The sequence below is a fragment of the Diplotaxodon limnothrissa genome, linkage group LG11 (assembly GCF_057381915.1).
Source record: "Diplotaxodon limnothrissa isolate DT_005_m linkage group LG11, D_limnothrissa_male_GT1.1, whole genome shotgun sequence".
NCBI lineage: Eukaryota > Metazoa > Chordata > Actinopteri > Cichliformes > Cichlidae > Diplotaxodon > Diplotaxodon limnothrissa.
Genome location: NC_140606.1, coordinates 22,830,266 through 22,852,925, shown reverse-complemented (window position 1 = coordinate 22,852,925; position 22,660 = coordinate 22,830,266). Strand labels below are relative to the sequence as shown.

At 40.5% G+C, this 22,660-nt stretch overlaps 1 protein-coding gene across 2 annotated transcripts in view; it reads right to left on the bottom strand.

Annotated features, from left to right (window-relative positions):
• Positions 1-646: 646 nt before the first annotated feature.
• Positions 647-22,660, bottom strand: part of map7d1a (MAP7 domain containing 1a) — a 39,408-nt gene continuing 17,394 nt past the window's right edge. The window contains exons 3-18 of one of the 2 annotated variants that reach the window (XM_085366373.1): positions 20,006-20,074; positions 19,355-19,375; positions 16,724-16,887; positions 16,329-16,440; positions 12,462-12,584; positions 12,196-12,341; positions 11,961-12,091; positions 10,345-10,583; positions 9,553-9,829; positions 8,727-8,907; positions 7,777-7,881; positions 5,598-5,648; positions 5,442-5,502; positions 3,729-3,810; positions 3,121-3,356; positions 647-1,570 (exon numbers count right to left, since the gene is read on the bottom strand). In XM_085366373.1, coding sequence (XP_085222499.1) covers positions 1,560-1,570; positions 3,121-3,356; positions 3,729-3,810; positions 5,442-5,502; positions 5,598-5,648; positions 7,777-7,881; positions 8,727-8,907; positions 9,553-9,829; positions 10,345-10,583; positions 11,961-12,091; positions 12,196-12,341; positions 12,462-12,584; positions 16,329-16,440; positions 16,724-16,887; positions 19,355-19,375; positions 20,006-20,074 — 2,009 coding nt within the window. In that variant the 3' untranslated portion in view covers positions 647-1,559. The remainder of the gene's footprint in view (positions 1,571-3,120; positions 3,357-3,728; positions 3,811-5,441; positions 5,503-5,597; positions 5,649-7,776; positions 7,882-8,726; positions 8,908-9,552; positions 9,830-10,344; positions 10,584-11,960; positions 12,092-12,195; positions 12,342-12,461; positions 12,585-16,328; positions 16,441-16,723; positions 16,888-19,354; positions 19,376-20,005; positions 20,075-22,660) is intronic. The other variant, XM_085366375.1, reaches the window with a different exon arrangement.

Here is a 22,660-nt window from a genome sequence, read left to right as displayed (position 1 = left end):
TTTCGGTTTCATTTTGGTGACAGTTTGGCTGTATTTACCATAGTGATTTCATCTTATGTAGCCCACTGGGGGTCTCTGTTACAGTTTCAAGTTGAAAATCTAATCCCTCATTCTACCAAGGTTAGAACATAGTCACATAATTTATATGATCAGCGTGGCATGTTTTCACGTGTGGTAGAAGGAGGCATAAATTGTGTTTGTGTACACTTCAGCTGCCTACAGGGCTGCAAACACAGCGTGCCAGATCTCCCACAGGCCTGCAGAATATAGTGAAAGAGGGCCAGCAGATAGAGTGGCATGTACCCCCTGTTGAGATTTTGTAAAAGGAGACCCAAAGAGAAATGGACAGCTGAACCAACTTGCATGCCTAGCACATTAGCTGCACAGACTGTAAGGCTTGTGGTCCCGCTTAGATGTCGGTTTTCCTTTGCTTAGCATGTGCTCTCTTTTTACTTTCAGTAACAGTGGGCCACTGTTGAGCGTCTGAAGTAAACAAAGCAAATGAAAGTAGAAAACTATTCAACTGATAACAAATGAACTATTTCTTAAGTGTACTAATCTGAATCAGGCTAAGAATAATCTCACAATGCATCAAATCCTTAAACGGTTGGGACATAAGGACGATTAGAACAGAGACTGGACCACTTGTCTTTAATAAGACTTGAGATATTCCCACTGGCCTTACATCGCACATCAAAATATATCTATAGCATATACACGCGCCAGAATTTCAAATGAGAAAAAAAAAAGTCATGCTTGCACATGTGGGGGAGGGAAACGGCTTCAATTGTTAAATAGTGGAGGAGATCTCCGTTTACAGACATTTGACCTTTGATGACTTACAGTTTCTTAATTGTAAAGGTTGCAGATTTATTATTACATCCAGTTATGCATACAATCAATCATAGCTGAGGTTTAGACATGAACCAACAGTATGTTTACACAAAGTAACAAGCCATTCTTTGTGACGTTTAATTTCAGATCTTCTGATTTCTCAGTCTACCTTTTTCAAAAACCGGTACAGGTAGTTTTGTACAAACCAGGATGTACAGTATCTGGGTTTTATTCATATCTACTCATGATAGAGTAGCATGAAATGACTCCCTTTCAAACAGCTTTAATCCACTGATCCAACCTTCCTTTTCCCGATACGTAAAGTTCATTTACATTATACACAAAGTTGTACCCAGTCTTAATTTTTTTCTTTTAGTTAAATAACTAAAGAGCAAAGAAAACAGTTCTTTTTCCGTATACTGTAATCATTACTCAGCTGTACTATAATGTACAAAGGATGATACTGTTGAGTAGCAAGGTGCATGGAATCGGTGCTGCAAAGAGTTTGATGAACGATAGCAACGGTGCCGTATGCGGCAACACCTTTCATCCTGTTCTGTCAGTTGTTTTGTCGTCATCTTCTTCTGTGACCCACTTTATCTTCGGAGGGAAGTATGCTTGCTTTTTTTTGATTGGCACAGGTCACAGGGCTCGCAATGCGAGCTTTGGCAGGACTAGGAAAGGTCAGTGGCCTAAGGCAACAAGCACTTCAGCGCTGGAATATGTCACAGGACCTCTGTGAATGAGGCAGAGAGAAAAGTGTTAAAGGCCAGATGGAGCAGCAGTCATACAAGCTTAATGAACATGCTAACAGACAAATTAAACTATATATTCAACCTTGTTGAAGTGCGTAATGGCAAGGTCTGCAAACCTCCAACCTGGTGACAATGATAAATGCAAAAGGATGCAAAACATGTTGCAATTGGAATGCCCATAAACCTTTATTGTCGTCTTTACATGCAGCAAACAGTAAGCTCGCATGACTCAAAGAAATGAGATGGGAATGTTACTGTTAACAGCAGCTACCATATAAAAACTCGATCTGACTGACAATGCCACATGTGGGACCGATGAGGGCCATATCCTCAACAAGTATGAACATTCAAATAAACCCTAGAAGCATGCCTCAAAATAAACCGGTCTCCTGAGAAACTGCTGTGTAAAATTAAATCAGTCTGACATACTAAAAGTCATCTCACATATCCAGATTTACAAGAGTGCATATAAGAAGTGAGAATGTTCCCTTTTTAATTACACACTTACCAGAAGTATGCAGTAGTTAAAAAAAAGGTAGTGAAATATTCATTAAAGTAGGGGCAAACAGAGGTAATCGTTCTTTTTGGTTTACATAGTATTTCTGATCGCTGGCTTGCTTTCAGGATAACAGGTGAAAGTTAGGATCTAGCAGCAACGGGGAGGACAGGGTGCTGCTGACGTTGCTGCTGGGAAGAGGATGAATGAGGAGTCATATGAAGCTTAATTACTCCAGAGTCCAGTTTCTAACCCCTGGCAGTGAAGCACTTGTGGATAGGGTCTCATCACCTCTGTCATTCTTGGAATTCCTCACTGGGTCCCGGTCCAAGTCAGTGAGACACTTTGAATAAAAGCTGTCAACAGTATAAAGATACCCTCCTTCTCAGCACCCTTCCCAACACTATTTCTTTTATATCCCGTCTCCACCCCCTTGTGAGTGTAGGTATTCTCTCCATGCCACACCTTCCTCTCCTCAGGGGGGACTCGCTTTCACCGGGGTGATGACTTGCACCTTATATTAAGTACACATTCAGGTTCTCTTGCTCCGTGCCAAGGACAATAACCCCATTTATGGTACCTTGTACAGCAGTTTTCAAATTGGGTGATGGGAACTAGGTCGATGCAGATGAATCATGCCTGAATCTGCATAATTTTCATTGGAGATATATTTAGATTTAGTTTTTACCTCTGTCAATAAAACCTCATCTTTTATTTTACAATCCTGAACTCTAGCCTGAACGAGGACTTAAAAAGTTAACTAGAAGGAGAGAAGTGGACTCTCATTACAAAGCACAGCCAGACCTTTTCAGCATGGGTCAGCCAGTTGTGGAAAACACTCCATCAATATCTCATTTCAACAGTGGTGGAACGATTGCTATTGTAGCTTTTTCCCCTGCATCATTTCATCTATTCTATTTATATTTTCATGAATCATTTCAGATTGTGTTAAGTAAATTGTCTTTTCCATGTTTGTGTTACAAATGTTTGCGCTGTTGTCACTTGTGTATATTAAAGCAGTTTGTAATTCTGTACCCGCAGCATGCTGAGGCTTCATTGGGCCTGCCTTTTTCATGAATGACTCCTCGCTTTCAAAAGAAAGGATGGGCTCTGTGGGCATGCTGGTCTCAGACTTGTCCAAGGCTCCGTTAGTGGAGTTGCCGTGATTTGTGAGATGGATGATGTCTTCCAAGTGGACAGTGTCTTCTTTTGTCGAAAGACCGTTTTCAAGCTTCGTAGCCTGGACCCCATTAACTGCTTGGATTGAGAGGCTGTTGGAGAGGAAGACATAAATCATGGGTGGGTCAGGATGGGTCCGAATGACTCATAAAACAAATGAGTCATCCCACCACAATAGGAGGATTCTTTTTTTTTTTTAAATGGTCCCAAGAAGCATGATCAAATGCAAAGAGTAAACATTTTTAAATACCAAATCATTCTCCCACTGTTATAACTGTTTACTGTTGGCCAGAATCATGGGGCTTCTTGTGTTTTCTCTTGAGGTTTACAGCAACGTGAACCTCCTGCTGATTTGATTCGTTGTCAACTCCCAGCTTGGTCTCCTGGCACAAGTTTTGTGCTGTTCATGGTGGTCTTGCATCAATGTGCACACAAAGAAGAAACGAAAGAAGCTTTAGTTTTACCTTTCCTTGACATCGGCCTGTCCGTTTTCTGTTTTGTTGTTGGGAATGCCGACCTCAGGCGTTGGCTGGTAGTCAGCAGATGCTAGAGAGAACAAAGCAATACAGTCATTAAGTGTGACCACAGAGATAAAACATCCCACCCCACACCGTGTGTTAACCCTGAGATGTGTCAGGCTAACCTCAACACACACACGTGTGCATCCTCTTTTTACTCTCTTAAGGAGAATCAGCACTTTTGGTGCTTTTCAACTGTTGGTGATAGTACCCACATTTTTTCTGCGTCGCAGTAACAGGAGACTAGTGTATCTGTTAGTAGTTATTTTTTATCGTCTTATTAGCTCCTATTACTGAGCTGGTACTTTCCTGGTATAGGAGGATATTTGATTAACGTAGGTGTACTGCATTTGATTAAACACATGCATGCTGCAGCTGCAACCACCATTAAAATAAATAAACATTAGCACTGTCAAACTAACTGTTAGAACCAAACACAGAAAAAAGAACTAACATTGAAGACCAGGCTTTATCTAGCCTACATGACTCTCTACAGAATAATATATTTGCAAGCAATCCTGATCTTGCTGCTAAATATCCAAAACACTGTAAAGCAACATAGAGAAAATGATCAGGCTGGACCATAATGCTAAGTAAATAAAAGACATTTTTATTTTCTTTTGACATTGCACACCAGCTGCTAACTTCAGAGTCTTAATAGCTGTGGAGAAACACCTCCCGAGTGGGTACTCAACCCCCAAATCTGCATCCTTTTCAAAACGTTCACAATAAAATGCCAAACTCTAGTCATCATTTTCAAATGGTCATTTAAACATTTGGGTTCGAACATTGAGGTGCAGACGTCCAGTTTTCTGACCTCATGTATATCATAAAACGAAGACATTCACACTCACACATGACGAACTAAAAGGCATTTCTGCCAGGTCTCAATCCACTTAATGGCTCGCTAGTGTCTCCTTGCAATGTGAAATTTGTGAAATTTGACACAAACTGCATTTCCATCTTACTCATTTATAACGTGTGATGTTAAAATTTCGCTAGTAAGGATATTGTTAAGTAGGGAGAGAGTAGTTTATGTCTGAAAACTTTGCAGCAACACATGTATCACTGTTTTATTCAAAGTCTCTCTAATGAATGTAGACTGCTGCAGGCTGTTGCCATAAGCTGACTCTTCCACTCAATTCTCCTCAGTCCGAGGGATTGGACAACAAACTAAGGCCACATGGGTCCTATTCTGCAAAGAGCAACTCCAGCTGTACAGGATATGAGGGGAAATGTATAATAGGCCTTTTAAAAGTGCATCCCTCTCTGAATCTTACTCACAGGGGAACTGATAACAAGCATATGACATATCTGTGCTTTGTTTTGTGCAAGCTATGGAAGAGGTAAAAGAGGTAGACTGATATTTATGTGTACATCAGTGGAAAGTATTTTATAGACGCCAGTAGAATCTACCAAAATTGAGTTCTTTTGAGTTTAATCGAAGCAGTAAAAGTCTAAGAGTATTCTGAACACCAGCTGGCCAGAAGACGTCCACTTTGTTTTAAATCCCTTCCTAGATAACACATTAATGGGAGATGAGTTAAGACAATTATCCTTTGTAATTCAAGCAGATTAAAGGCTAGTAGTGGGTAATGATTTCACTCAGGGATGTTTTGTAAAAGGCTGAGGGGAAGTCCAGACTGATGCTTGGCTTACCTTTGCTACTCTCTGCCTGTTTGTCATTGACATGTTCGACTGGGGAGGACTTTGTCTCTTTCTGTGAAAGTGGGAGAGAATTTCAGTCACTTTTACAGCAAAACTAAGTTTTATTTTTTCAATTTGTAAAAGAAGTTTTGGTTTTTTTAAATGTACCTTGTCACTTCCATCTGTCTTCCGTGTCCTCTTCATGATCTCCTCCAGTCGCTACAAAAGGAAGACAAAATGAATAAATAAAGGAATAAAACAGATAATACCCCACAAGGAACCAGATGCTAATAAGCAGACGTACATTTTCTGTGCACTGGTGGACAACAACGCAATGATACTGGCACTTGTGTTATATCATATTACCAGTAAAACATAGGCTTCATGCAACATCTATAAAAAATATTTGGTTTGACTTGATGAAAATTTGGCTACGCTTATTCGGCTGGACTAGACCACACACCTTGCCGAATTGTTTAGATAGAAGCTAAGGGTTCAACTTTCCCTTTTCATTAGTTCTTTAAAGCAGTCAGGTTATTATGCTCAAAATAAACTGAAGCACATCGGGTGGTGGGTTAGACTAATGAGGGTAAAAACGCTGTTGGTGTACTGAGCTGAAACAATAGTGAATACTGAACAACAGGAAACACAGAAAGGGTAAGCGTGTGCTACACTGTGATATAGAGAACGCTGCATGGGTAATTTGTATGCACAGAGGTTTGAACAACATGAAAATTTTATTTGAGGACACAGCTAGCCTGGGACAGCTAGATCATAGCTGCAGCTGCCACTCATAAAAGTGAGACATTTTTAAGATCCAAGATCATATATGGAGCGCTCACACGCTCACAGCTTTGGTATCTAGTTTGGCATCAAAATGTCTGTTTCAGGAGTAAAGAGTTGTTGTGCTGCTCGAGGTACCTATAAACACCTGTGCTGAGGTAATAAGACTGAGTCACTTAGGTTTGGTAGAGGACTGTAAAAGGAGTTTTGTGTAGTGCGACTGCGGTGCAAGTCTTTGGGGCAGAGGACATGCTGTTCTTGTGGGCTAATTCCTGTCAACAGCAAAACTTCAGCTGGCGGAGCTAGGCCTGACACGCCTAGATAACAGCCTTTCACACATGGAGAGAAGATGAGGAGAGGGAAAGAAAGGCTTAGATAGCCTGCAGAGGCACGATCTTATGTGTGTGATATACTTGAATATATGTTCACCAAAGGCCCAGGTATCAGTACACATGAGAAAGGATCCACACACAGATGACTGACACAGCTAGCTCGCTGTTATTAGTTTTATATATAGCTTAATGCTCATTCACATTGTAAGCCCTATTAAATCATGGCATGCAGACAGCCGATCCAGGATAAGCCAAAAAACATCATTCATCTTGTTTCAGGGATTCAACTTTCTGCGTTTGTCATGTAAAAAGGGCCGACCTCAGGATGAATGTATCTTGGAATATACCACCACCAGGGGAGGAGAGCTTTTGTAAACCGACTACAAAATTGATTTTGGCATTACTCTGTATCGTGCAAGAGAACATTTTCCTCTTTTAAATCAGCCACTGTTTGGAGATGCTGTATTTCGAAAGGAAAAGTTCAACTCCAAATCGAATGTACTTGCATGTAATGCTACTGATGCATTCAGATTGTTATGTCTTGTCATCAATATAAAGGAAAACGATGGCACATGCCTTGAGGTTTTCAAAGTGCCAACAAATGCGTTTTAAAAACTCAGTAGCAATGTCTCCTTCCAGAAATAATGACTTTTAAACATTGTTGTGAGCAATTTCAACTTCTTTTCATCGTCTGCATTTGGAAGGAAACCAAACATGCAGCACAGCTGAGTATGGACACCGTTAATGTTTTCATCTGGTCTTGCTGCCACTAGCATGAGACTGTTATCATAGGCACATGGACACTTTCTTCTGCAGAATGATATCTGAGTGGAGCTATGTGAAACTACTCACAAGTTGATTTATTTATTTATTAGCCACTTTGTCATGATTGCTGTAAAGAGACAATCACTTCTGAGTTTCTCACATGTATTGCATATATTGAGCACCAAGCACGAGTGTTATTTAGTTCAGTTATATTCAAAAGAAGACAGACATTTTTACAATCTACTACACAATCCAGCTCCCACCAAAAATAGATAAACGGCACTACAGGACAGTTAGACAAAAAAACAACTTTGGACTTTAAAAAAAAAAAATTATTCCAAAAAAATCCAAGCTGGGATATTTTTGCATTTATGATCCTTTACAACCCATAAATATCCATTTCCTTTTTGGAATTCAGTTACTTGGCTGAAAGAAACAACATTGGCAGGACAGATGTATAGCCCTACCTTTTTCCTCTCCAGCCTCTCCTGCTCCTCCTTCTGGAAGTGTTTCTCCCTCTCCAGGCGCTGCTTCTCCGCCTCCTCCCGAGCTCTAGCCTCAGCCTCCTCTTTCTGAAACACACACAAGCAAAAATCCAACCACAACTTTAATGGCAGCAGAAGAGGGAAAAAACATCAGCCAAAATAACATGCCTTTTACGTAACAAGGGTGTGGTTGCTCCCTGCAATTATTGTCTACGACCACAAAAGGGATATTTTTCTGTACCTTTGAGCCAAAAGGATCTATTTTCAACATTTACAGCTTCATGGGGGCGATTCAAAGTGAAAGACAACACTTAAGTCTTTGCATAATTCTACTGAAACGTGTTTGACCACAAATGCCACTTCTATGACAAACCACAAGGGGGAGACAAAGCGCCCTGATCTGATAGCAACGTACATACTGCAGTGACACAATTAATCACGACCCCAGAATAATCGATCACTCTGATGAATGGCCACATTCTGTTTTCTGCTTATCAAGCTTCATTGTCATCTGGTTCTCAACAACCACTTCCGCAAACACAAGAAGAATCAATACTGTTCGGGCGGATTATCTGGCAGACTGAAAGGTTAAAGGGGCCACATTCAGTGTCGCTCCATGTTCACCAGATCAGATTAATATTTACCTTTAAAAGACAACAACATCCCAAAATAGGTGACTGGGTTTGTAGGATGAACATGATATCAGACAAGGTCAATGTGAGCAGCACCTGAAAGGGTCTCATTGTTTTCCGTGTACGTTTTGGCATGGTGGGAAGAGTGGAATGATGTGGCAATACAGTGAGTTATCAGCTAGTTATGACTGTTGTCCTGTTTTATGCTCGTCTAACTAACCAGACCTGATGAGTGACTACAAGACTCCTTTAAATACACTTGATACTCTTCTGGAAACCAGGGGCAGGTTGACAGCATACCTGTTTCTGCAGCCGTAAATTCTCCTCCTGCTCAGCTTTGGCCCTTTCCTGAGCCTCCTTCTCCTCTTGCAGCCTCTTCGCTTCATCCCTCTTCCTCTGCTCCTCAGCCATGGCCCGTGCCTCCTCCTCCCTGCGTTGTCTCTCCTCTGCTTCCCTCGCTAAGCGTTCCTCTCTCAGGATCCTGAAGTGTTTGAATACAAGGTTGAGATAAGATTTTTTTTTAGTTAACCATAAAGTCTCTTGAGATTAAAATCTCTTTTTCAAAGACATTTTATCTACAAAGTCGTCTGCCAAATGCTCCGAATGTCATAAACAATTTAAATTGATTTACTCGTAGTGTAAGCAGTGTGAACGAGAAAGGAAACAATTGGAATTAAGAGTGCCGAAAAAAGATCAAATCAGTTTCCAGGGAGTAAATAGTTACTTGCTGTGGTCAAAATCAAAAATGGTTACACATCTGGAGATAATGCAGAGTCATTCATCTTGAATATGCTTGGATAGTCCATCCAGCCCTTCATGATTTGCCTTACATGTAACCATTTACACAGAATTTGCCCAGAAAATAGCTAAATGTCCAGAGTGGGTTTATTCTGCTGCATAAACAACTACTACTCTATATCTACAGCTTCTTCCTCACAATGATATGCAAAATGTTGTTTTTGCCCAAGTATTTTTTAATATTTATTCCCACTTATAACCTTTTGTACAGGTTTTGGCATAGCTGACAAGAAAAGGAGAATATTACATAGTTCAAAAACTTCCCACAGCTTACAGGAGTTGCATAGTCACCGTTTTGTCTTTGCATGCATTTTAAAAACCAGCTGACCTCTCTTTCTCTTCCTGTTCGCGGCGTTCCTGCTCTTCCCTCTCCCTCTGCTCTCGGGCCTGTCGGCGTTTCTCTGCCAGAATACGAGCCGCCTCTTCTGGGTCATTCGTGCCTGCCATGGGCTTAGCGGATGGAGAGGGTGCAGGTGACACTGCACGCACAGAGGGAGAGGAATTGGCTGGCTCGGGCAAGGAGGAAATGGCGCTGGCTGTGACTGGTGTGCCTGATGCATTGGCAGTAGCTGAGGATACAACAATTGCAGGAGCCACAGGGGAACCTAAAAGAAATAACAGTATTGTAAGCGGAGAGTCACAGAAATGTATTTGCTTTCATAAAGAGATGCCTGTTAATTATTATTAAACTGTAAACAACCACAGCCATTCACCCTACAAATGCAGTAATTATATATTTAAGACTGATTAGCACAGCCTCTTAGCTTTGTGCGAGAGAAGACCCCGACCACGATCTCTGTGTGGCTCATTCAGTGTGCGCCCTTTATTTCCATGACTAATTATGCTTGACGGTAATCTTTGACCACTGTTTCAATTTCACTGCATGTGTTTTTCTGTTCAGTCACAGGCAGAGGGAATCTCTTTGGGAAGACAATAAAAATAGAGAGAAGCTGTTCATAATTGAACTATGTCACCAGTCTGCCACAGGGCTAACACAGAGAGACAGAGTCTACCATCCAAACTCACTTTGGACAAATCATTTCACTAACTGCTTGAATTGATTTGAAATTAATTATAGTCCTGTCTGAAGGACATGATTATCACTCCTTTTTGTACTCACTCTTTTTTTCTTCTGGGGTGGCTGGCCTATGGGGCTGTCTCACTCTCTCAAGAGGGGCAGGTGAAGAGGTCCGGTGGTCTATCCTGGCAGGGGTCCTGGCTCTTTTGGGCCGGGCCTTCGGGGTTGACGGGCTTCCGCGTGCTGACGGAGGCTTGGGGGAGGCAGCAGGGCTGGGAGAGGCAGTTCTGCCCTTGGGTGTGGCAGGGGACGCTGGCCGTTGTCTTGATAAAGGACTAGGACTGGAAAAAAGTAAAAACAAAAGCTGAAGGATGGAAAATTGTGTCAACAGTTCTCAGCGTTGTACTCTCGTACCACATTATTTATTTAGACCTGGCCTGAAATGCTTAAAATGGCACATGTCCTTAAGAAACTCTGACATCGGCACAGGATCTCAGCAGTCAAAGCACTCAAACATTGCATCATGCCTTATAGTGCATTATCAGTTAGCATCCCAGCAATGCAGCACTTGGAGGAACAACATCCATTATGCTGAAGATTTTTTCCCCCCTTGAGCCTCTGGCGCTGACTGCTCTGCCAAGCTCTTTGCTGCCTTTTTGTTGAGTCAAAAGAAATTGATTTTTTTTTTCTTCTTTTCTATCCCTTCTGCCATGGATGTCATTTATTCTGGGACCAGGGGATTAGAGGGTAAATTCTTGGGTATTCACTCAATGCATATGCTCAAGCAATGCATGAAATGTGAAGTCTTTGCAGCACAGACCCAAACCAACCCAGTCATTGACCAGAAACAGGCTGCAGGTCAGGTGCATCCAAGGCTAATCTGGTTTACAATGCAGTTTTTGTTTCTGCGTATTTAAAAGAGTAAAAAGGGTGCGTTATTATAACTTAGATTTCTTAACTGGTTCTAAGGTTATGGAATAATGTAAACTTTAAACTGAGATGGTAGCTTTGACATTTTGACTTTACATGGGGGTTGGAGCTTTTTGCTAGGTTTCCCAGAGGCCAGACATTTATTGAAAATGTTTAGCATTGAACTCAGGTTTCTGTGATTTATTTTTGTGTATATGTGCCAAATGTGGATGCTTCCACGCATGCACTACATGGTCCAGGGCCTGGATTAACTGGTTAGCAACATCTGAACTTTAGTAGTATATATGGTGAATATTTTAATCCACCGATAAAATAAATAAGAATAAGAATATATGAAATTGGCCACCAAATATGCTTAACTCGAGACTGTTGCTGATATGCTGACTATCCAAGAAAACTCTACTGTAAATAAGTTGCATGCTAGCATGCTATCCCCTCACTGATTTCTATATAGGTATGCTATACAGTCTGTTGAGTCTTTATTGTTAGCTTCATTTTGTCTTTCGTTTTTGTAATTTCACTGGATTATTCTTCATCATAAGTTATTGATAGAACCAGTTAGATGATTAGATGATTTACTAACAGAAGATTGATCTGTGAGCTGATATCTGACTAAAATGTGAAAAGCTTAAATTTCTCTGTTCGACTCAAAACTTGTTGATATTCTTTTGACATTTTGTAACTAAATGGAATAAAAATGTTGCACTGCAGCCATAAAATATATATAACTCACAGTACTGATAGTGGTGAAATATTCAAGCCAATATTAAATCTGTTAAGTGTTTTACCTTGGATCAGGTCTATGTCTCATACTAGGTAGAGACTGTCTCTTCTTCAGCACTTTTTCTTTAGTGATGGCACTTTTTTCCATTTCATTCTCCCTTTCTTTGTCTTTCTTTTCCTTCTTGTTTTTATCCATCTGTATAAAGATGGAAAATATCAACATGCAAAGCAAAAAGAAGCAGATTTGAAACAGCATATAGATTATATAATAATGTCATATAGGTAATTATGCAGACTTACAGGTGTGGAGCTCCGCCTGCGTTGACGCTGGGTGATATCTGGTGAGCTGGACGTCACCCTCCAGCGGTCAGAGCAGCGGTGGTGCGGCTGATGGCCACACAGGGTCAACGGACTTGCTGAGGCTGAACGAGGGCAGAGAGGAGAGTCTAAAGAACAGAGCAACAAATAATTAAGCCTTGCCAACATTTATATACTAATAGTATTCACTAAATTCACACTGACGGCAACAACTCATTTGAGGCTTTTAAAAAAAGAAGAAAACTTACGACCGTCTTTTCCATTTGTGAGGACACTAGCAGCACTGCGGCTCCGGGCGAGGAAAGAAAGAGTTGGTGTCATCAGCCGGTCGACTATGCTGCTCTCCCACGGACTCAACGCAAGGCTGCGCGCTGCAAGAAGGAAAAATAAAATAATTCAATTATCTCCAAAGATACATGATAATGGGATGCCGTGAACCAGAGGAAGCTTTGTTATATCTCAGCTCACATTCGTGGTTAAACGGGAAATGTTACTCCTCACCCAACACCAAATGTAAAGTGTAGAAGTGTAGTGTAGAACTGCATCTGCAATCCAGAAGAACCATACAATAAACCAATAAAACACCAGTACCACTTAAAGAAGAAAAATAGGCCAGTATATGTGTCCACTGTAACCTTGACCTGCATGGGTATGACCGAGGAGAAGAGGGGTTATTGGTAATTCTTTTGTAGACAGCCTTGTGCACAAACGGAGAAGAAGCAGAATCCTGCGTCTCATTTGGGTGTAAGATGTAGAATGAGTAAGGTTTGGGAGTTTTAACTGTGACGGGAAAAAAGACAAGTGAGGAAGTTACCCGTCGATTTTTTTTCTACCAGTACAGAGGAACAGTACCTGCTCCGAGGAGAATACATTAAGAAAATGCTGACTCACTGACTAACTTTCTTCTCTGACTGTGTAGAAGTATGCAGTGGCCTTGTTAACTGTAGAGCTATAAAAAGCTATACTCATCTTAAGCTTGGAGACACAAACTCGATTTAAAGAAATCAACAAAAACCAATTAAATCAATAAAAACATTTAAGACAAAAAGACGGCTGTGATTCAGTACGTTATGGTGACAAATGGACACAAAAGGACTGGGCACATCAGGAATGAAAAGGCCATCACCACACAATTAACCAACCAAAGGACAGTAAAACGCCACTAGGAATACTCCCATATCAAAATATGAGCATGCAGAGCATGTCAAACAAAACCACAACCCAAAGTTTGGAATGAAAAAAAAACAACTTGTGATTTTTGGAAGATGGAAATGGGTCAAATATCAACCATCAAGCAAGAAGAGGATTGAAATCAAAGGGGAAGAAGTAACTGAAAAAAGACAATGATGGACAGGTTCGGTAGTGCTGGCAGTGTCAGAATGATGGACATTTAAAACAGGAGCGGGGCATTCCAGATGTAGCCTTACTTCTGTTGGGCGAGTTCCAGAGCGTGGCGGAGGACTTGGAGAGTCGCTTGTTTATAACAGAGTCCACGTGTTTGGGCAGGTTGACCGTTGAAACAGAGCATCTGCCTAAGAAGCCAAGAGAGCGCCACACAGATGTTCACACAGGTCACATGGTTTGAGAAGAAGATGTGGAGCTTGTGTGACGTCATGGGCTATGCTGAGGTGATGCCTTTACAAATTTATACCCACTCACTGTAAAGGCAACGACACCAAGTGTAATCCAACCCAATCCAGGGCTATTCTTGTGTGCTGACCGCACAATACCATCCATTGATTGTAAACATGCACACGGGAAGAGATCTGTTCACCTCTGCAAGCCTTCAAGTGTACAGACAGACCACCCGTGGCACAAAACATGCATTTAAAGAATGATATTTCTTTGTGGATACTCCTAACAAAGTGTCACATAACCAAACTCTAACTGTACTGTAGCACAGTATTATTACTCTTACAATCAGATATTGTTTCTGCGAGCTCAATGAAGTGGAAGTGAAAGAAATATTATTTTTGTTTTGCTTCTTCTTGTTTCTTTTCCAAATAACTCTGTACCACTTCCTCTGCACAGTTTCTATCAGCACAATTTTGTTGGTGAGCAAGTAACTCCAGTAAAACTACCACCAGTGATGTTTGTGGATTCTTCAACGTAACCTGGACATGACTTCAATTTAAAAAGTTATGTTAATTTTTAGGTGTTAAGAACACATACACTAAATTTGATACAACTTATAAGCACTCAGCCTCAATTTATATAATCTAGTGCAAACAACTCTCATAGCTACATTAACTAACTAAGGAAATATCTGCATTTATCTACTATTGCAAGTCAAATATAGAAGGAACCTTTAAAAGCCGCCTCTTCAGGCCACTAAAACAAACCCAGTGAAAAGAATGGCACATTAAATACAACCCTGACAAGGAAACATGTGATGGGAAGTGGCTACAGGGAAATGTAAACTAATTTCAAAGCTGCTGACGTAAACTGGCGCTTCAAAAGAGCAACCATCCATGTGCAATACTTGTATCTGTCCCAATTTCATATCCCTTAAACACAGTCCAATCGATGGATAACCTTCTCTTTCTCCAAATGACTTGGACAATTTAGTGGTCACGGAGGTGCAGCATTAAAGTCGGCTGAGCATGACTGTGGGTTTAAACACACAAATCCAGCACATGATGCAGTATGCTCTTTGATTGAGGCTAAGATGTATACATCTGAGCATTTCCAAAGGACAAAAACAAACATCTAGAGCTCTCAAATGTTCCACTGGCGCCTATTTACACTTGTTTACTCCCATCATCTGACCGACAGCAGGCTGGTGAGTGAGGGAGGAAAAGGAGATTGGTTTGAGTGTCCATAATTCCCCTGGCATATGGCTGAAGCGATTACATGGCATAAAATGGAACATGGGACACTTCATGTTCACAGGAGCTCACGGTACAGAAGCATTCATCAAAGCGTACCACCAAGGCTCTGATCTAATTGGCTGTTGGACTGTCAAGACACTTATTAGCCCCAAATTAAGCAACTGCATACAACAAATTGAATCTTGTTGCTAGTCAGCGGTGCCGTGCTACTTACTGCAACACACATACACTTTGTGCAATCAATATAGTCTGGTCACGATCAGTGGCTAAGAGCCGTGTAACAGTGTGTTCAAGAGACAAAACAGTGTGTACTGACAGAAATGCGTTCAAGGAGGAAAAGCGTGACTGATGTAGTAAAGACATATCCAGTTTAAAATATAACAGAGTACTGCTGGCATCATCTGCCTGTCATAACACTGCAAATGTCTAAGCTATTGATTACTGCTGGGAATAAGAAGCAGGCAATAAAATTTGTTTTGGTGTATCATCTGAACAAGGTGATAATGCACCAATTTCATACTGCAGCACATCTAAATGCTTTGGCGGTGTTACCGATATGGTTTCATACTATCAAATATTTGTTTGGTGTTAAATCCATCAAACAAATATTGATGTCTGCTCCATCAAGAGAATGTATGCCAATGTAAAATTGACCACCACGCGAATTGGAAAACTATAACAGCTGTAATATTTTACAGGCCAAATGACCAACTTTAGCAGAAAAAAAGAGAAAGCGAAGGAGAATTTGATGTGCAATTATTTTAAACTGCATCATTAAAGCAGGTCTGTTATCTGTTTCTTTATTTTGTCATCTACATAATGTTGGCCAAAGTTTGAAATGGGATCAGCCAACAGCCCAGACTTCAGGCTGCTTTAAACTCTTAATTTCATACAGCTTTTCTGCTACTCTTTGCTATGAATGATGTCATTGACCACAGATATCTTTAATAAGGCCATCTCAGACACACGGTTCTGAGTGTGAGCGTAGATGACAAACACAGCTGCTTTTCCCATCTTCTGTCTATAAGAGGCAGCCAATCAGAACAAAGCTGACTAAAAAGGAAGAGAAAAAGACTTCAAATAGTTTGTTTCAAACAGCAAATGAAACAAACAAAGGTTAATAGGGACCATTTTGAACAATGATCATGCAAAGTTGCTATAGCTGAAACATGAAAGTCCCATTAAAAAAAACAGATCCAAGTAGAACTGATATAAGTAATACTGAGGCAAAATAATTTTCTCCTCAGAAAAACTACATTATCTAGGAGGCACCAGTATACTCACCCTCTTTCTGGCTTGAGTTCTGGCTTAGTGCACCAGCCCACGACCATCTCTGCTGTCGGATTTCTGCCCACGTCTTCTTTGTTGACCTGTTGATGGCCGCCTGATACCGTTCCTGAAACAGATACCAGAACAGATATCAGTCTTTAGCATGTGAATTCATTTTAAGTCTATATGGAGGGATGGCATGTATGTCTGTGAACTGAGCAGCCTGAATCCTGTGTAGCTGATGAGTCCCTGACGAAAATCCTAAATCCCTAAATTGAAACTAGCAGCTGACCTAGTTCAGGTGCTCTCCCACAGACAGAGTGCATTGAAATTTCACCTTAAAATCTAGCAGTCATCACTTTCAAAGGTGCTGAAGCATCACATTACATGTATTGCTTTTCCAAACATACTTTGTTTTTCTCTAGTTTCTGTTTTTGTCTCTCCTCCAAGGCCGTTCGCCGCTTTTCCGCCTTGATCCGCTGCTCCTCGAGCTTCCTGCGTCGTTCCTCCAGCTGTTGCTCCCTGAGCTGCCGCGCCTTTTCCTCCTTCTCCAGCCACTGGGTCTTTTTGGCCGCTAAGAGAAGGCAGATAATATAGTCAGGAGAGAAGATATTTTCCAGTTGAGTGCTGAAAAAGTAAAGTCCTGTCTCCCTCCACTGTTCGATCAGAATAATATATAACACCCCAATTCTACTCTCTTTGAGAGTCACTACTTGGCATGTTGGGAGAAAAAAAACCAATAATCCCAACATTGAAGCAATCCCAAAATCAAGCAACTCTGATGTTTTAAATTACATAAAGCAGTTTTTGAAAAACAAATTTGGTCTTCGCATCAGACCTCTTTTTGAGTTTGGAAAAAATAAATTCAATACTGCATAAAACCAAATTAGATGGATGCAGGACTTCTGAACTGACATTTTTATGTCATCGTAATCGCATACAGCTTACACTTCAGCTTCAGTAAACCACACACTTTGATATGGAAATCACCTCTTTGTCACAGAGCCATTCAAAAACAGCGTGAAGGAGGCTTTTGCAGCTGCCTCTGTGTACACAACTCTTCGTACTTCTTTAAACTACAAACCTCCACAAACAATCGGCTTTTCAAAGAAGTAAAGCTTTGCGCCCTGAAGCACTTGATGCACCAAAATCAACTGATAGTGGATTTCAGACTAGAGTGATGGATAATTGCAGAGGCACTGGAGGCTAGGGGATCTGAAATTTATAAAAGTTATACTGAGGCCCTGCATGTCAGCATCTTGCAGAAAACACTTCTAACTGCTGCAGTGCCTATATCAGAGTTCGATGGCCCCGATTTGAGACGTACCTTAACTCTACCTTCCACGGACTTAAAGCTTTAGGGAACTTTAAGTAGAGCACAGTGGAAACTGTTTTATAATTCACCTATTGTGCAGTGATGAGACGAGTAGGGGGAGGAAATAGATCCCAGCGCCTACAAATGCAGTTTTCCACATCCAGTTTTTCCTCCCTTCTCAGAAGGGAAACCTTTAGGTCACACAAGTGTTTCCACTCTTTCCATGCAAGTCAGGTCTGTGACATTTGATGGTTACGTTTTTAAATTTGATTCTCTCACAGTTGCAATGGTTCTTCAGAATATAGGTGTGGGTTGCAGGAGGAAATGAGCTGGATACTGGCTGGGGTCTTGACGGTTACAGTGTACCAGAGTGACACTGACATTCCTCAACTCTCTCCTGACAGTGATCAGCGCTGACAAGCAGCATCTAGACCTGCTACAGTATGGCCATTAAATAGTCATTGCCAAAGGGCTGCGCTAACCCTGGTACATTAAGTATTTATACCTCCTCACCAAAGATGGACAGGGTATGAGAGTAGCATCTATCTATGCAACTATAACAGAACAAATCCAATAGCAGATGAGCTCGTATATGTAGATTTTTTTTCTACTTATACCTCTGCTACTAGAAATGGTTCTGGCGATATAAGATCCCTTAAGCTGATATTGTAAACACAAGCTTTAGCAGGATCGCATCTTTTATCCCAAGCTGGCTGAGAGTATTAGATCAGACCCCTACCATCTGGCGTACCACGGTGATCACCCAATTAGACTGATCCACAGTATGAAGTCTGCTGACCTCATCTTACTGCAATCCAACACAAATTTGGATTAGACAGCAAAGCTTTACAGAAAGTACGAGTGTGACAACAACTAGCTTTAAAAAAAGAACTGCGTTGTGTGACTTTCACGCAAGTATCGCGGTGCGTACAGGCTGGGTGATATACAACTCGGCTCAGTATCTGAACACTAATTTACATATTTTCCCTTTTAAGAACATTTTGAACTTTTTTTGTCCTGTTTGGCAACAAAGTTGTTTATATATAATTTCACAGCCAAGATAAATTCGGCAGCAAACCATCAATTCATCCAGTAAGATGATTATCATGGTGGTTTTGTGGCTTGGTGTTTGTACTTTTTTTTTTTTTTTAATCCAAAGAGTTTTGTGGTGACTGCTGTTAGAACGTGGATAAACAACAGTCAGTGTAAGGGCGGGCTTCTCGTCACCCACAACTTCCTGTTAAGTAACAGGGTTTTCACACATAAATGATGATTTAGTGAGTACATGATTTTTGTTTAAGTCATATTTATGATGTTCAGAGAAAGGGAGGATGAAATTTTAAATTTTTGTCACAGGAAAAGAGGAGGATTAAAACAAGAAACATGGGGATTAAATAAATGAAAAGGCTCTAGGGCTGGGTTTTATTACCAAAAGTCAATATGCAAGTTTTGTCTTTGCAGCACTTAACTTGATTTTTTTTTTTTTAAAGTGTAATTATGCTTTAAAATTTACAAAAAAGCTTTATTTTTGTTACACTATTACTGAAACAGTAGTCATTATTCTACATGCTGCTTCTCTTTATAGGCAGGATAATTGAGCTTTTGGTGCATTCCCCAGCTCTAGCTTTTACTACTGAACTTTATTAAGCTGAAACTGAATGATCAAAAGGGGTATTCATTGGCACCACCACCACCACCACCACAAAAACACAGGTGAGTGGCTTACCTTGCAACTTGCTGAGCTCTTCTGCAGGAGTAAAGGGTGAGAGAAAAGATAGAGGCAGCTGTCAATCATGCAAAGCAGTGCATGGCAAGTAGGCAAGTGATAATGTGAGAGCCACGTGTTAAACAAAAAGAGAGACAACTCATAGGTGCTGAGAGAGCTGTGACATTTCTTGAAAATGCATCAGTGTAAGTTGGGGCACTTTCTCGGCTTTCACAACTCGTCATAAGTTATAAAAGTTATAAAATATTCAGCCCCATCAACGTGTACGTTTTTGTCATTCGTGCAGCATTTTTGAACAATGTAATGTGTATCAGTTGAGCTAAAGCAATGATTTTGTTCATACAAAAACAATAAATAAGCGTCTTGATAGTGCTCAAGACTGTTTCAGCATGCATGCAGAAAACAGATGCTCACTTGTCTCTGGTAAAATGGTGGCTTGGCTTTTACTGATTTTGGCCCATTTTCTGTAGAAGTCCAAACTACCTTTTTATCCTCTCCAAGTGTCTGTGTGTATAATGTTGAGCATGCCTTTTGCAGCCTAAAGCCAACCCAGTAGCCAATCAACTGCTAACAACCTCCTCCACCCTAACACCAGGTGGAGCTCTCTATCCATTTAAAAGAAATGGCCTCCCACCCCTGGTTTTTACTTACCTAGATATTTCGCTTTCTCCTCTCGCCGCTCTTTTGCAAGCTTCTGCCTGTCTTCTGACTTCATGGCATCTAAGATTAGAATGAAGGCAGAAGAAAGAGGATTAATGATAGGTATCACCTTGCATCATCCAAACTGATTAAATCATCTCCAGACACTTTATATATTGGAAATTGTGGTTATTATATAGCGTTTTTCTACTCTACTTGGGGACTCAAAATGCTTTATCCAGCATGTCTTATTCACCCATTCTCTCTCTCTCCCTCACACACACACACACACACACACACACACACACACACACACACACACACACACTGAATCATTCAGTATCTGCAGATTTCTAGCATTGCATCTCCCAGTACTTAAAATGATACCTATTTGAAACACACCTACTAAGATATCAGTTAAAGCCGACTAGTCAAGGGCACCTTTTGAAGATATAGAGAATACATCATTTAATCATAAGTTCTACAATCTTCTAAAAGCCCCACAGAAAACCACTCCATTTCAAACCATCCTCAGCTGCAAACTGACTTGAGGCATCAATGATGCATCTGACCTCATATAAATAGAAATGCAGTAAATGCCTTCTTCACTGCTATAAAGTCATTGCAGCGATGGCTTTTTAATCTCTAAATGGCTCCACAAGAAAATCCATGGCATAATGCATTGACAGGAAACTTACTGACTGACTGACTAATATCACAATTTCAACACTAATGCACAACCTAGGGCTACAGATAATGTGTATTCTATTATCTAGATTAAGATACAACAGGAAAAAATTAAGAAAATTCTGCCAGCAAGCCAATCCCATCAAAATAGAAGCAGTAGCATGTGGCAAATACCAGAAATCTCCTAGTGTGGGTGACTTGAATATGTTATAACAAAATTATATAAACATAGCTTTCTGACACAGTAATTTAAATTTTGGGCATGTCTAGTGAAAAATGCTCAAACAAGCCAAAGGCACACTTTGTCTTGGTATGTGAGCCTAAGAATATATCAATAAAGATCATTTACAACTAACAAAAACAGTCAGTGGAACAGTGTGTTGAGATGTGGTTGGTAACCCATATTAAATTAACACTTATAGTTGATGTTAAAACAGATTTTAATTGGGGAAAGGTTAATTATTTTTTTCTGTAATTGCATGTTTTTTTGTCAACAGTAGCAACTCATTTCTGCAGACTTACTCCAAATGAATTACTGTGAAATACCATTTCTACCACAGCCAACATACCCTAGTACCACCCACTGAGAACAGTGACACGGAAGGCATTCTTGAGCCTTTAGTCTACATCATCCTCCTTGATCTTTACGGTCCAGATGTTCAGCATCAATCACAAAGGAAATCACTCCTCAGCAACATCGAATAGGGGGAGGTGTGAATCATGAAGACGAAAACAATCTGCCATGCAGCCTCCCCTAAGAACAACTCCTGACCTACATTGATATTTATAGTATGTTGGAAATGCCATGTGCGTGGCCTTGGTAAGTGTTACTTGCTGATGTTCGCAACTCACCACCATGTTAATCATAAAGTCAAATGTACAAGGTGTCCAAGAGGAAAACAGACTGGCCTAGAAAATACTACGAGGTGCGGCATCTGAGTTTCAGACTGTTCACGCTTGCTCTTAAAATGTCAGTTCTGTTATTTCTTTGGCTCCGATCTTTACAAATGGAGCAGCACAGGATATACGGATTACTGGGGTAGTAGTCAGGATGCAAGAAAATGAGCATGCTTAAGAGACTTTCACTAAGATAACAATTTGGCCTTTGCCACCATTAACATCTGGCATAATCACAACACTGAAACAAACATTGCAAGAAGCGACGCAACCAGAATCTTTTGGACAGAAGTCAGACTGAACCGTCTAGCAAAACTGTTTAAACAGCAAAGGCAGTTTCCTTAAAGAGTCATTTGCATGATACACAGCAAATTCAAAAGTGTTAAATTTTTTGGTGTTAATAGTCTCCTTGCAAAAGTAGAGTTAATTTTACTCTAAGCAGAGTCACATTCTTTTAATGTAACTCTGAGGTGTAAAATGATAGTAGTTAAAATCGAGTGTTAAAAATGAGTGTTTCTCTGTCAAATCTGGAGGTGTTAAAATGGAAACATTAACTCTTGACCTCTTAACTCTGAACTCCTAGAGGGGCTATGACACCAACAGAGTAAATTCACAGACTCCGCCCCCAGCACGGCTCCAATCGAAGCTGAAGTGAAGCCGTTTCAGAACATTTTGCTCTACATATTTGAGTTGTTTGCCATGCTTGGTAAGTCATTCTTTCAAAGATTGTTTCAATTATTATTATGAGCTTTTACTTCTGTGGCTCTTTGGAGTTGAGACAAAGCTGTGTGAAAGGCATTAGCCATGTTGCTCGCTGATAGCATAATATTCTGTTTTAGCTAGCTGAAAGGTATTGTTTGCGGGCAAATACCACAGCCTTGAAAAAAAAGCTTGCATGTGAATTTTCAGTCAAACGTTTGGTCAAATACACCTAAAACAATGTCTAGAATGTGAAATGTTGGTATAATGGTGCTGCTTGAAGCCTGAAAACGATTGCCCATAAAAAAATAAAAAAACACGAGCAAACAGCAGTAGCAGACGTCCTGACTGGGTTCTACGTTAGAATTTAGATCCCTCCAGAGT